Genomic DNA, 15,539 nt, shown 5'->3' on the forward strand with positions numbered 1-15,539 from the left:
TACATCAAACACCACACTTGTGAAAATTGATAAGTGATGTTTTTTTCCTTTTTTCCTTCCTCGGTTATCCCCACTCATTACAATGCAAGTGCTAAACAGCAGAGTACTGCAGAACTCACAAAGCAAAACACGTTATATAGCTTTAATTGTCAATTCATCGTAAGAAAAAGACCATTTGTTTAATTTAAAGCCAAGATGTCACTTCTGTGCCTACCTGTCACCCGACGATCACTTAAAACAGCAGCTTGGCAGTATTTCTATTCAGCACTTACGGCTTTTAAAAGGAAATCAAAGACCCATTAACAGTGTTCTGTCATCAGACAACTAGTAGTAATTCTTTACTGAACTCTGACCTGGGCTGTACTCTGTCTCTCTCGAGCTTTAATGGTTGTGACTTTACTACCGCACATACAAGCACACACATGGCCATTGCTCACAGTTTCACACACCAAGATCAATGCTAGTAGAGTGATCATCGTCCTCTTGATAGAGAGCAAAAGCCTTCGCTTGAGACAAGCAAAGAATGACAGCAGATAGAGAGGACACCATCGAAGGAGATGGATAAAGTGAGACAGTGAGAAAATAATACCAAGACTGAAAAAAAAGACGGTCAAATTCAGGTCAGGACAAGTCTTCTCTCAGCTGGAGTGACATCTATATCTCTCTCTCTTTATCGACAGGAGGCTTAACTAAGAGTTCTGTTGTCGGGGCTGTGACTTACTGACTGCTTAGCCAGTATGGGAAATAATGGAAAAAGTCAAGTTTAAGAAAAGCACGGAAAAATAGTAAATGATGATCGTTAAATGCCAGTCTAATGGTTATTGGAACATTTATTATAGGCAAACGTAGACCATAGAAATGTCAACGACCTATCCAAAATGACGGCAGTTTGTCTTGTATAATCATATGTGAGACCAAAGGCACACCTAACCACACCATAGAACAGCTTATCTGCCTATTTCTAAAAATCTGTCTTTAAGCAAATTAGTCTGCACAGTCATTTGATAACGACCTCCACATCTACTTCACCAAGGACATTGCCGTTCTGGCCGATCCAGAGTGAGCCGCAGGCCCCCGTGAAACCTGCTTTTGGGGTATTTTGAGAAAAAATATCACATTCAAACCGTTTGCAAGGAAAATCTGTTTTAAAAATGATAATAAAATATTTTTAAAAATCTGAATCCCTATTTGGACTCAGCTTTCTATCAAAATATAACATCTTCTCTTTTGCCCGTGGTCTAAAAATGAAGGGAGTAATGGATTTGTTGATTAATTCTCCCAACTATCAGGTAATAGCCAAGTCAAGATACGATTTGCCAGTCTTAGTAGTCAGAGGGTGCTGAAAAGATAACACAAGACCCTACGCATGCCAACGTATGCCGCATATGAAAACACCCAGACCGCAGTTATGGAGGATGACAGCTTGATGTGGCTAAACAGCTGACAAGTTGTATCAGGGACGGACGGTCATATTACTGGTCCGTATATTGCCCATGTAATTTTGCAAGATTGATATCATTCTCAATTGAATTCAAGTTTAAAAAACAAAAACAGAGCCTTTGACATTAGAACTGAGTTCTGGCGTCTGATTAATTCATCCGAGTGTACGTTAAATGAAACTCATCCCTCTTTAGAAGCCATTTCAACGCTCAGCAGCCTACGCAAATCTACTTTCATGCCTCATTTAGCTACAGCCGTACTAATTGGTGTTGCTGGCAGTGTGCACGCCGCTTCTGTGAGCATTTGCTTTCTCATTCCATTACACATATTCAGATCAGCCCATCAATAGCACACCTCTGCTCAGCTGTGTTTGCTATGAATCAATGCTAAATCTCCAGGCTTTGCATTGCTGAGTCCAAACGCCGCCACTTCCGCCACCTGTGTCGGGTTTCTTCTGTGGGAGACTCAGGCATTGCTGGAAAACAGGCACTGCCTGGGGCTATACACATCCCTGAGGTCAGTCTTTCATTATGGATGATGTTTCTGCCAAATTATTTAGACTCTGGGCCCAAGCAAACCCTATGCCACGTGAAGACACATGCCGGACATAACTAACTCATACAGGCAAACACTAACATGCGCACAAACGTACATGCACACATATTCTAAGGCCCCCCTGAATTCCACCTAAACCATGGATAACCACTTTGAGAACACATATATACACACGCATACGCAAAACCAAGGTAACCCTCATGTTAGTCTATAAAATGTATTCCTTCACTAATATCTCTGACTCCCTCTTTTGTTCTCTTCTCATCATTTATCATTACAATTAAACATTGTAAATGTTCTCTACCGTAAGTGCATCAAGAACTTGACTTGTAATCCCCAAATTGAAATCAGTATTCTTTGTGGTGAATTTGCAGTCCATATTCAGTCACTGCCAGAAATCATATAAAACGTTGGAAACGGGGAGCAAAGTAGCTTGGCACCAAGCTCTCAATTGTATAGATACATAAGTTCCTCAATTTAACTTCAGCAACCATCCATTTAATGGTTGTCATGCAAAAAAAACAACAACAACCCCAATCCCCACGCACCCAAATATCCTAAATTTGGACTCACCAAGACTGAAGAGGACCAGGAATTTCAGGCAGACAAACTCCCGTTGGTCCATTTGCAAAGAACGTAATTTCGTCACCAGTTCCTGGGCGTGGCTCAATAGATTATTGAGGGTGGCCCCAGCCTGGGATGCGATCACTGCATAGTCTACCTGCAAAAAGAAAGAAAAAACGTTTGAATTTCAGTGTAGTTTTCTGCAATATTCAATGATTGTGGAACATTATGCGGTGCTATAATGGCTTATATTTTATATTATTTGACATTATGCATTATGCGGTGCTATAATATTTTATATGACTTATATTATTTTGTATTACTTATATTATTTTATATTACTAACTTAGTTTTTTAATAACATTATTTTACATTTTATACAATTCATTATCATCATTGACTGTCCAAGCATTTCCAAGGAAACTTAGATAGATGCCTTTCTTTCCTAAAGGAGGGTCTGTGTGAGCTTCAATTTACAATTACAACACAGAAGGATTTCAAACAATATTTATTGAGAAAATAGGATGACTGACATTGAATGTAATCAGAAAAGGTTCAGTGAAACCCCATTTCTTCTCTTGTTTATGGAGCAAGGGAGCAGCAAGAGGTATTCGTACCCTTAAAGATTCTGTCTGTACTAATTAATCTTACTTACCAGACTCCAAACTAAGGCGAAAAGGTACAGGTAGAGTGTAGAAGTCACGTGCCAGGGGCAAAACCACACAAGTCACACCCCTTAAGGAACAGTGATGTACTTTTATTCTAATAGTATATGTGGTCCATTCTCTATCGAACATTTCTCCCCCTTATTATTTTCCCAACTGCTTTTGTACTGACTTTTCTTTTTCCCCATTCATAAAGGAGAGAGTTATGGCTCAAGTGAGAGGGAGACGCTGCTCCTTTTCCAAAGTGTCAATCAATTTACATAAAATCAACTGTGCATGAAATAACTTCATTGAAGGATTGGACTGTTGATGGTGATGCCTTAGGTTATTGCCTCCTGGCCTGAAGTACAAAGAGAGGGGAAAACACTATAACGCCACTATAGCAGAGTTAGCACTAACCCAAGTGACCTGCATATCAATCAGTCAATCAATCCTACTTTATTATTCCTTTTGTAGAGACATGCTGGGTAAATATAAATAAACCTTCAGATTTTAATCCATCCTCAATCCATATGGATGGAGGACTGGTTTGAAGTGTGTTTCCAGTGTGTTTCTGTCTTTCTTTCTTTTAAATATTTGTCATTTAAATTTCATGGACACCAGCAGGATCAGGCTGTCAAAATATCAGTGCCATCATATTGAAAACCAGTACGGTGCTGAGGGCCTTGCTTAAGCTTTCAGCAGCTCAGCCTATTTGTCATTTTATCATTGAATGTATTTTAATGAGCTCTATTTCATGTTTCAGCCCATGGCAGGAAAAAGAACACACATAGTTGTGCCTTTGTTGGTGACCCTGAGAATGAAGTTACATTCATGTTCACTTTGTTTGAGGTCAATGTAAAAAATGAATAGTACATCTGACATGAATCAAAGAGTTAGTTTCAAATGTGCCGAACATGCAAAACGAATACATTTTAAAGTCTTCAAATGCCTGCTTCACAGCAGGGTTACATGATTGCCATGGCCAAGTTTACGTGATTTTGGCCCATGTATCTCTTCTTCCCAAATGTACTTTGTATGCTTCAATCTTCTGCTTGGATTCCAGCAAATCAATTTCGGATTCTGCCATGTCTGGAAGGACTGTGCCCCAATTTTAAAGGGAATGAGAAGAGTCATTTTGATTGGTTGTGAAGCAAAACAACTGTGTGTTCACGCCCACAGTGGGTTTTGCTTTCACTGTTATTGCAAATATCCTTGGTGATATGGCAACGAGGGAGAGAATAGGAGATAATGGACTCATTTAAAGCTTCCTGCACATTTATGCAAACACAAATGCATATCCCCTCCAACAGCAGCTGCACATTGACCAAAGTATGCAAATAAAACTGACTATGACTACCAATCTTTCATTCTCCTAATGCTAATGGATGCAGTTTCTTTAAACTGTCGACATCTTCACTTCATCATCGTTTCTGAAGTTACCTCATTTCTGCTGCTGCATTTGCCTTTCCTTTTGTTTAAAGAATAGCCTACTTCTATGTTGAAGAAATTCACGTTTTTGGTTTGCAATAACTCACCTGCTGGCCAGTGACCAATAAAATGGAGCCCTCCTTGGCGTGCATGACTTGCCTAAAGACATGGTCCAGGATTAGGAGTTCACTCCAGCAGTTCTGCAGAAGCTTCATCTGGTCGTCAACCTGGCGGGGATATTAAGAAAAGCCCATCAATTTCCCGTAAAAATACTGTTGAGACTCTTGAGGAGCAGTCCCAGTATGTAGGAAAATAAATCAAGCACAAGCAACTGTTATAGTGAAGACATGCTCAGATGGTCTACAGATCAACTGGAATTGATTATTTCCAAATTATTTATTGTTTCAATCCTTCCCAAAAGTTATTGCTAAGTTTTCTCATATGAAACTACACATTCATTTTGGTTCTGTTACTGGGAGCCTCTTTAACAGGTTTTGGTGCAAGTTTCTCTGTTTGTCCATTGTCAACAGTTTCTGGTTGGAGTGATTAAAACATTTACGCCTGCTGAATTGCAGCCGCTGGCTCCCATGGGCATGCCAAGTGAGCTTTGGAAGCAGGTCAGGTCAAACAGTTCCCCAAAACAACATCTTCCTTTGTAACAGCCAGCCTCTTCCCATGCCTGGCCATGTTAATCATTACACCACAATTGAGAGACTCAAACAAAAAAGCCGCCATTAGGGGAAAAAAGGAATGAGGAAAATGTCTTGTTTTTTTGCGTCAACAAACATTGCCCTATGGTTATGTCATTCAAAATAATGTGCCCTCCTGGGGCCTGTTGGTTTTTGGTGTCAGGAGTTAGTCTTTGACTTTGACAACAGTATGTGAGAACTCCATCAGTATCAACGACAGCAGTGAATGGTGAGGAATGTGGATCAATGTTAAAGGCAGCCAAAAAAGCAGGTGCAAGTGTGGGTACCATGAAAAGGAATGTGTTCTTGTACCGGAGTGCTGCTAAACTTGCACAGAGATATATTTGTTGAACTGACTTTGTGTCATTGCATTCAAAGGGCAGTAAAGCAATGTATTATCATGAAGGGAAAAACACACCACTGTTTGACTGCCAACTCTGGAGTCGAAAGTTGATTAGGGTTGTTATGATTCTTGACTTGTGTCCAACATAATCGGTTTACCTTTTAAGAAGACAAAGCATTCACATAGCTAAGGCACATAGAGCGATCCAGCTAAATGTGGTGCGCAGTTTGGCAGGTTCTGCATCTGCTTTTCATAAGTGACCAGCAATTGGCAACTGGTTCAATATTGAGTCAAAATTTGTTGCGAATGGAGGGAATGAGTGTACTTGTCATTGAAATGCACAAGTTGAATAATTACTGAATGGGTCGTTTACATATTTGAGCTCTCTCTTAATTCTTACTTGTTTCCTCTATCAGAAGCACTAAAAAAAAATAAAAAATAAAAACCAAACAAACCAGTATTGTGAATTTTTCTAATCTGCATGCACACCAAGATATAGTTGTATCAGTCAACCTGTATATATATATATATATATATATACATTTTTAGTGGATGTGATGGTCTATTACCATACAAGGGCTGAAGGTTAGGTTGATCAAAACTTTAAATGGATGTGAGTCAAGTGTGATAGACAGCTAGATTATGCTAAAGATAATGCTACTTTTTACCTGAACAGTGGCGTACTAAAGATATTTTGAATGGAAATTAAATGCATCAACTAAAGTATTTTGTACAATTATAGAATATACCAAAAGCTTTTTTGTCCATTAAGTTTCTGATCACAAGTAGTCTTCGTTCCCTTCTATGCATTAGTTCTATAGTACCATTATGGAGGTATCGCCAGCTAACGACGAAAGCAAAATTCAAATGACTTCATTAAAACCATCAGAGATCACTGAAGACTTTCAAAGGAGGGGCTTCTTTGAGTCACTCGCCGGTCCTCCTCTTTCTGCCCTCTGTAAAGATCCTGGAAGCTAGTGTAATGGTGTGTATGTGTGTGTGTGTGTTTGAAAGGATGGGTACATGGAATGCCCAAGATCTTCAAACAACAGCATCAGTCCCACCGCATGTCAATGCTTTTAGCAAATGTCGGGGTCCTCCATCAAAGGGCTGTCCTGCCTGCCTGGAAGCAACCCTCTGACAAGAAGCCTAGGTCATCAAAGGGAGTGTATGGCAGTGGGTGATAGCAGTGTAGACGAGGGGCAGAGGACACCCGTCTGTAAAAGGGAGACTAGTGAGAGACAAGCATAAGGCCGGCACAGGGGTTGGGGTTCAGTTGGCTGACCTTTTGAGTGCAAAGGACACAAACTGTTTCCCTGACGAGCTCTTCCTTTTGCTCTGTCAAAAGAGCGACAGGCACGGCGCCTGATCCTTCAAGATCTATTCCCTGCACACATCATATGAACTCACTGACACTACATCAGACGCTTTGTTTTGTATTGCTATGCAGGCGACTGGCATTCTTGATCTCACGATTGGCTGTTTGCCATTTACTTTTTACAACTTATGGCTCTTTGATTTCATCTGAGCAGAATAGCACAAAGTTCAAATCGCAGTTTGTTTGACTCCTGCAATAAAGTGTGTGGTACTATTTTAGTTGTTAAAGTCTTATCACCAGAGGATGGAAAACTTAGACAAGTGTTTCTGACTTAGGCGGTCATAAAATCAAAGCTTGAAATCAACGTGTTGCTCTCATGAATACTACTATGGATAAGGGTTAAACTCCCACTATAGTCATGAACGAACAAGCCAATTTGTTTGAAATTTTGCTATACGTGATTTGTGAACATGGAAATCATAGAGGCATAAGAGTGGAGATGTTTTTGGAGAGTTTAAGATGATGTAGTATTCAGGAATGCCAGATACGATAATATCAAACAAGAAGATTTAGCTTCTACATTCTCATCGCAGAAAAAAAATCCTGAAAACTACAGCTTCAAACTGGCCACACCCCTCAAATTACATTACTTTCTCAGGCTTGGTTTACTCAAATCTAGGATGTTTGAAAATCCAAGCAGGGAGGACTACATACATAGGCCAGCAATAAAAAAAAATAAAAAAAAGCATATCCTCCAAGAAACCAATTTACCGCCTTGATGATCGTTCAGCTGAGTGGGATCAATACTCGAATCAATCGCTTAGCCCATAAGTTTTGTTCAAACCACTGGCTAGGATTAATGGGATTTTCAAGATGTAGAAAAAGAAAAGAAAGGGAGTGAGCGAGGGAATTAATCTGGCTGGGAATGGAAGAATGGGAAAACGTGCAAAAATAAAAAGGTGATTCAGAGCAGACATTGTTGCGAAGATTAAATGAAATTAAAATTGGCACAGTCAAATACTCCCTGACACACGTCATGTTTATTCATAGACCCCTGCCAAGAGCAGAGCAATCATGGGGTGCTAAGTCAAATCAGGCTGGGGTGGTAGAAAACTTACCGCCTTTCTTGTGCCCTGGTCTTGGTATCGTGCCATGAACGTTGTTAAGTGGCGTACGGTGCGGACAGTTTTAACGAGTATACACAGCTGGATCTGATTTTAATAAGTACTTCCATTTTTGATGTGGACTAATGAAGAGATTAATGGAATCTCCTTCTGTGGATGTTAATGAATGGAGAAACTCATGATATTTCTTGCACAGAGGGAGGGGTAGCATTTGGACACCAAGAGCTAATCTGCCTCAAATTCACATGAACAATTGCTCTTTTCTGGATGGAAATCAATGCCTACTACAGGTAAGGTTTGAAGCTGACTTCAATGCTGTTGTGTGTCGAGCTGCTCATCCTTTGGTGCCGTCCTATCTTAGCATCTGTTCGCCTTGAGCCAAACAGTTCCAGTATTCACCTGGGAACACGCATTAATTCACCTAGAAACACGGGCCTTTGTCTTCAGAGTGTTGCAAATGCTTAATTATGTCGTGCCTGTGTGCTCACATCCGTTCGGCCATTTAATTAACCCATTCTAGCCATTCCTTTAAACCAAGATGGTTATTAGAATACAATTATTATGGAATTTGAAAAAAATATTCCATTGCAATTATATTAATGTCCTTGTAGCATTGCATTACTATACGTTCGTGTTCGTACTTCCATTATTATTCTTTGAGTATTAGCTAGGCACGACTGTCGCAAAAAAATTGGACTGGGCCTTAGACTGGTCCACTATGTTCTCTACCCTCTCTGTAACTGACAAGTCACTGTTTGTCATACCATCCACTGTCAGGAATTTAGAAAATCACATCTATCTAGATTGCTTACAACATGAATAATACGAGCAGGATCAAGTTTAAGTAAAACACAATGTTTGCCTGAGCTTAATTTATTACGTCATTTAATTTTATTTACTGTGGATTGGTTTGTTTTTATGTATATCTTGTAGATGGATTAATGGGTTACTAGCTCTAGATTTTGAAAAATACAAAAAATATTTCGGCCCACCAGGCACTTGTCCTCTGCGACTGATGGGACCTGAATTGAGAGGTCGATTGTAAACCCCTATTTAAATAACCAAATATTTTTCATCATTTCGAAGAAACAAATGCAGGAGTTCATCATATCCCTGGGAAGAACAACAGTTGTGATGAAATCCACCCACCCAGGATTTCTGCTGAATGTGAGAGAAATTATTACCTTTCCCCCCCTCCTTCTTGTCCTAATTTCCCCAAAACGACCTCTTGTTTATCAAGGCATACAGTTCATTTGGTCTTCGATCCTACCGCTGGTGGAGTGATAAGAACGCTGGGAAAATGTGCAGGTGACACACTGTCAGGGCAGGGGTGAGCTGTCTACACATTTTTTTAAATGTCTTTTATTTTCATTGGTGTTATTGTCCCCTGCAGCTCGCCATCATAAATGCAAAGTAAAGCATCTGACGGTGTTATGCATGTTTTCTCATTATGTGCCCATTTTGCACAGCCAAAGTGTTCGTTCAGCAATGTCTGATTGATAATACTGAGACCCTGAAATTGACCATTTCCCACGGTGACTGCGCTAATTGACTCTGCGGGGCGACCTTTGATCCTGAGAACGAAATGGTCTCTTTCGATTGAGCACGTTCACTTCACCTCATCCGTCCACACATCCTAACATCCCCACTCGTGTGTTTGTGAAAGGATGGACAACATTGAATGGGGATCCCCCCACCACCCTCACCACCTTTGTTAGTCCCTCACTCAATATAGTCCCCATACAGCAACAGGAAATAAAAAAAGAATTTACTTTCAAGCAAAAATATCAATGGATAATCACTGCAAAGCATGTACATTTCAAATATGCAAACATAAAACTAAAATGCACACTCACCCAACAATAGATTTGTGATGCACCACGAATTACACTAATGAGAAGTAATTGTTTCATAAAAGCCACTCTTTAACAAACACTAACTTCCACAGTAAAACTAAAACGTGTTGTTTGCTGAAATTGATCCCACATGCATAATTATTTTCAACATCGTGTATATCAAAATTCCTGAAACGTCATAACATATCCTTTAATATCCTGTGTTCCTAATCATGGGGTCAAATTTGACTTGAAATACTGTTGTTACCGTTATGCCCAAATGTATCGTGAGCACTTGAGACTAAAGTCTCAAACTAATGTATGTTTTTTTTTCAAAACGTTAATACATAGTTAGTTTATGGCTTTAAGGAAAGTATCTTTTTGTACACAATAATTTTCAGGATACCTTCAAGAGAGCGCCTACCCCCCCACCAGACACACTCACAACCCCATACCCCAGAAATTGTAAGACTTAAAGCTAAGAAGCTATCAACTAATTATCAAAAACACAAAAAGAACCTAATAAATTATTCACATGAACATTAGACCACTAATACACATGCAGCCCAGGGATCTGCTTCTCCCACAAGTAACCTCCTCTCTCTCTCTCAAATGCATCGACGAATGCATGCACAGTCACACACACACACACACACACACACACACACACACAGACACACACACACACACACACACACACACACACACACACACACACACACACACACACACACACACATATATATATATATATATATATATATATATATATATATATATATTTTTTTTTTTTTTTTTTTTTTAAATATATTTTAGACCCTACCGATCATAGAAATCTTATTGATCAGGTCAGCAGCAGAAGCTGCGTGCACACACACCCACAACTTAATCTACAGACCGATAAGCATTAAGACTGGGCCATTGGATTTTCACACTCTGCAATTATTATTTGAATTAATGCTGCGATTTATTGTGAATAGTTGTATGAGCATGAGTATGAAAGGTAGGAAGGTCTGAATATGACACGGGGCAGAGTGCGGGGGGGGGTGGTTGAATTCACTTTATAATCCCTCTATCACTCTTGGCAAGGGTGAAAGAGAGGATTTATGTGCATGTATGTATTTAAAAGTGTGTACGTGTGCTTTTGTGTGTGTGTATTTGACTTTCATTGAGAGACAGTGGGAAATGACCTCATAACGCTTGCCTGGCCATCGTCTGTGTATTAAAGTAGAGAGGAGTCCGGAAAACGAGAAGACAACAGAGGCAGCAGACTAAAGGCTTTTCCCGCCTCTCTTTTGTATTATTCAGAACAGAAGAGACAGAGCATTTTACCACTGATGCACAATCACAGACATGCATTTTGCATGGACACAAAAGGTCCTGCACAAACTTGAGAAAATATCCTATTTTTTTTATTTGAAGGTGTGGTTACATTTTGAGGTAGACACCACAACCAAATGTGGCTCAACTCCAGTGATCACAGCCCTTGATAGGCACATTAAACATGTAAATAAGCTAATGAAGCATTTCTGTACTTCCTGCTGTGTAAAGACAAGGACCCCAAACCATAAAAGACAGAAGAGCAGATGGAGGCCTTTGTCTCCCTAAGGTGCATCACCTTGTGTCTTTTGACAGATGCTGACATAAATGCATCTGTATTAGAGCATGGGCGTTTTTCCATCCGACATTCCTGTTGAAGCTAAGTCTCGAGCAGCATGTGGAGTATAAAGGCCTGAGGGACATGGAGACAACAGTTCACTTATTACCTGATAGCCATTTCCCCTACTCTTTTGTTTGTGTTCCTGACCCCCTGGTTCATTTCTCTAGTTTTCATAGTGTTTTCAACACCTTTCACAGAAATTCCTCTTTCAGCAAGGATTTAGATTTATTGCTCATCTTTGTTTCACCTTGCTTGAAAAGGTTTATTTTTTATGCCCTCTTAGACAATTCGAAAAGAATGCAGTGCAGTAAAACTCGTTATTAGTCCAGGCTTTTATTTTGCATGTATGGAATCATTTATCCAAAGCTGGTGCCAAGGTTGCCGCTATGGCATTTTGGGTGAAAAGCAGAGAGATTGACAGGATGAGTGAATGATGTGAGACTCATAAAATGGCCTGGGTGTAATGTTAAAGAAGTTGAGAACAAAAGGAGGAAATTAAAACCAGTAGAGAAAGGAATGCTAAAAGTAGGGTTACAAAACAGGTGTCTTTGTCCTACTTTGCTGTGCCACCAGCAAATAGCAGACCATTTTTCTCCATGGCTTGTTTTTGGCGCGAGGCCCCTGCTGAAATTTCTCTCCTGTCGTCACAACAATGCCATAATATCCAATGTTGCTCCTTTGGAACGTGTGTAAATTCAGTCATCCCTGTCACTAGTTGCTACACGTACTGTAAAACATCTTATGTACATTGTCTTCTGGACAGCCCCACAAACCACACACATACACCAACACACATATACACACACACCAAAGTGTCCCTGCTCCCTTTCAAGAATAGACCAGCAGCAAATAAGCATCAGAAATAGACATCGGAGGACAACTGTTGACAGGTCTGTGACCAAAGAAGCAGAGACAAACACAATCCCTTGGCAGGCCGGATTACAGCCACATAATTGCAGCCCCTACAACCCTGGAACATAAAACACTAGTCAAAGTTCAATTGGAAGCACCAGTGATGCGATGACCATGATCAACTACAATGTCTTGTCAACAGAAGTTGAAATGAATATAATTGTTTGACGATACTTCTGCACATTAATTCACATTGTAATCAATATGGAATCTCTTTGCCATGAGCAATGCACCGCTTCTACTATAGAAGTTCAGTAGTTGTACGTTAGATAGTTAACTGTCTCTTATGCAAATGAGATGCAAAAAAGAGGAAGATAAATTAGCTGACAGGTTTGCATAGTTATCTGCGGTGTGTTTAGATTAGAGGTTGGGGTCAGCATAAAGCTACAGAAGCCACACCTCGGCCCCTTTGACTTCCAAGAAACTAAATAGCCAAAGGCTATTTACAGGCAAAGTGCCGCCTCTTCACACTTGTCTTTGAAGTTGCCGTAACTCGCGCCATACCATGCCCGCACGAAACCTTTTTGCCTAAAATGTCCATATCTAGGCAAAGTGATATGATAATGTAGTAGAAAGTGGACTATATAAACACACTCACAAGAGAAAGTAACAAAGTAGAACACTGTTGTGCTAGATTGGACAAATTATTTAATAATAATAATAATAATCATCATCATCATCTCTGGGGGAAACAATTTAGTGCTATGCAGGATATACAATACAACATAAAAAAAAATTTCAATTGCATCCAAAAAATAGTCACAATAAGGTCTGACAGCATTTCAGATAGTAAGCACTCAATATAGATAAATCCACCACAGCTCTCAGCTCAACTGAGAGAGAAAATAGAAAGTTGTTTTGTTACTTGGATAGAACTGGTGAAGTGTTGAGTTAATTTTATAGATCAACACCCTCACATCCACTTTGTTTACCCATTTTCTTTGCCTTTTATTATCCCCATCTTTCAACTATTCCCTCCCTTAGTCCGCTGATTTGACTGCCAACTTGTGATAACAACTGTACAGGACTGTAACCGCACAGTCTCGTCACCTCCGTCACCACATTAACAAGCAGGATGACCTGCCAATAAAAAAGGCTTTTACCCTGATCATCCCCAAACAAGACTTAAACGGGACCTGCTTTCTCTCGTAGAACACCCAGAGTGCTCACAAATGTGAATCAGGCTGCGTTAACTTGCCTGAAAATGTACCACTGGTGGAGGCCTTTTTAGCTTTTCTTTTGTCACTTCATTAGAGAAAAGGCAGCTAAATTGCAGAAAGGCATGGACAGATGGAAGTTTAAAATAGCATCTCTCCAAATTTTAAAATGAGATTGACGCACAAAATACCAACACACCATCTTATCGGCTAACAATCATACATCTAATGAGGTCCAATACACGAATGTGATTTATTTTGGTTTAAATGCCAAAAATGGGGCTCAATTTCAAAACAGTCAAAATTACAGACTTCCTGTTAGTTTTAGCACATGGCTACAAAATATTTTTTTAGGTTTTTGGCTGTTGCACATGTCTCGAAGTTTTCACAGACCCAGGTGAAATGTAGAACCGGGAATCCTCTGTTAAAATATTGTAAAGAGCGCTGTAGAGACGTTTTTTCAAAAGCGTACCAAATTCTGTAAAGTACTATTAATTTGTATACCAACCTTGATGTGCATGCAAAGTTTCATGAGTTTTTGGCCAGAGTCATACCCGCAAAAACTGCATCATCACCACAGAAACCGCATGCGACAAAATAAAAAGCTTTCAATAACTTTTAATCCTAAACATGTTTCGTTGAAACAAGTTGTTAAAACATGATGTCCATGGGTCCAATTTTGAACTTGTGTATCAACATTTTTTTGCCAGGCCCATATATACGAGTAAAATATTGTGAAAAGGTTTTTGTTCATGTTTAGTTCCTTAAAAATGTAAATCTTTATGGAGAACAATAATGAGAATTTCTACAAGAACAATACGTAATGTCTTTGCAGTGTTCACTGCTCGGGACCTAAATAAGTATATGGAAATTTTTCTGAGGTAGGTTTAGTCATTTAGCGGACCTCTGTATACTTTTAATCATTGGCTTTCATCCTTCATCAAAGCAACAAGTAGATGAGCAGACTTTGCTCATGCTAACCTCCTGTTGTGTCCTCTGGGAGGGACCAACCTAAATCTTTCCTTTTAACAAGTTCCAAGCTCTTCCTTCCGGCCCCCGTTGTCCCCTGTGGTTGTACCTACGGGACCATTACAGTATTTGGGAAGCCTGTGTCTTAAAGTTAAGTCTACAACCATCAAGGGACCCGAGGAGGAAGTTCACTTTCGAGTTGTCCACACTTAGAAACATCTAAGACACTGTGGGCACTTAAAGCCCAAAGGACAACAGGTACAACAGATGGCTGCAATTGCCATCTTGCATGCATATATGTGCTTCCTCTTCTGGGATACAGCATTCAGATTCCACCTGTAGCAAAAGTTATGTTTGAGAACCTCGTCATCAAAACAAATCCTTAAATCTATTGACTCCTCTTTGTACCAGTGCTGACACAGCAAGGCTTGTTTTACAGTATTTATGAAATAGCTAACTTGATCTCCTTTCTGGTGGTCTAGTATTTATGAATGAAGTGAGCCCCCAGCTTCCTATATATACAGTATGTAGTTCAAAGTCCTGTTCCTTCCCAGCGTGACTGATCAAAGAGATATTGTTACCATTAAAATAGCAGCATCACACATGGAGCTCTAGAACTTGCACTCAGGCAGTGATAAAGACAGATAGTCGAACAGGGGGAGGAAGACGGGCGAAAGGACTAAAATCTTGAAATTCAAAGGAGATTTAGACAACTTTCCTCAGCTTAGTGTGAGAGTGTTTGTGTGTACTGGTGGGATACTGTACACAGGTGTTCATGTGTGTGTTGGGCTTGCGAGGGGCCCTGTCATCTATCACTGGACAAATACTAGGTTGTTGGGGAGGGTGGTGCGAAGGGGGGGGGGGTTGTTGGCCCGAATGGTGCTGCTCCTCAAATGAA

The 15,539-nt window shown here is 39.9% G+C and overlaps 1 protein-coding gene across 1 annotated transcript in view; it reads right to left on the reverse strand.

Annotated features, from left to right (window-relative positions):
* nr5a2 (nuclear receptor subfamily 5, group A, member 2) overlaps positions 1-15,539 on the reverse strand; it is a 50,872-nt gene that overhangs the window by 17,691 nt on the left and 17,642 nt on the right. Inside the window, exons 5-6 of the mRNA XM_085927185.1 lie at positions 4,742-4,861; positions 2,569-2,716 (exon numbers count right to left, since the gene is read on the reverse strand). Coding sequence (XP_085783311.1) covers positions 2,569-2,716; positions 4,742-4,861 — 268 coding nt within the window. The remainder of the gene's footprint in view (positions 1-2,568; positions 2,717-4,741; positions 4,862-15,539) is intronic.

Source organism: Syngnathus leptorhynchus, chromosome 13 (assembly GCF_054491065.1).
Source record: "Syngnathus leptorhynchus isolate UIUO chromosome 13, UIUO_Slep, whole genome shotgun sequence".
NCBI classification, from domain to species: Eukaryota; Metazoa; Chordata; class Actinopteri; order Syngnathiformes; family Syngnathidae; genus Syngnathus; species Syngnathus leptorhynchus.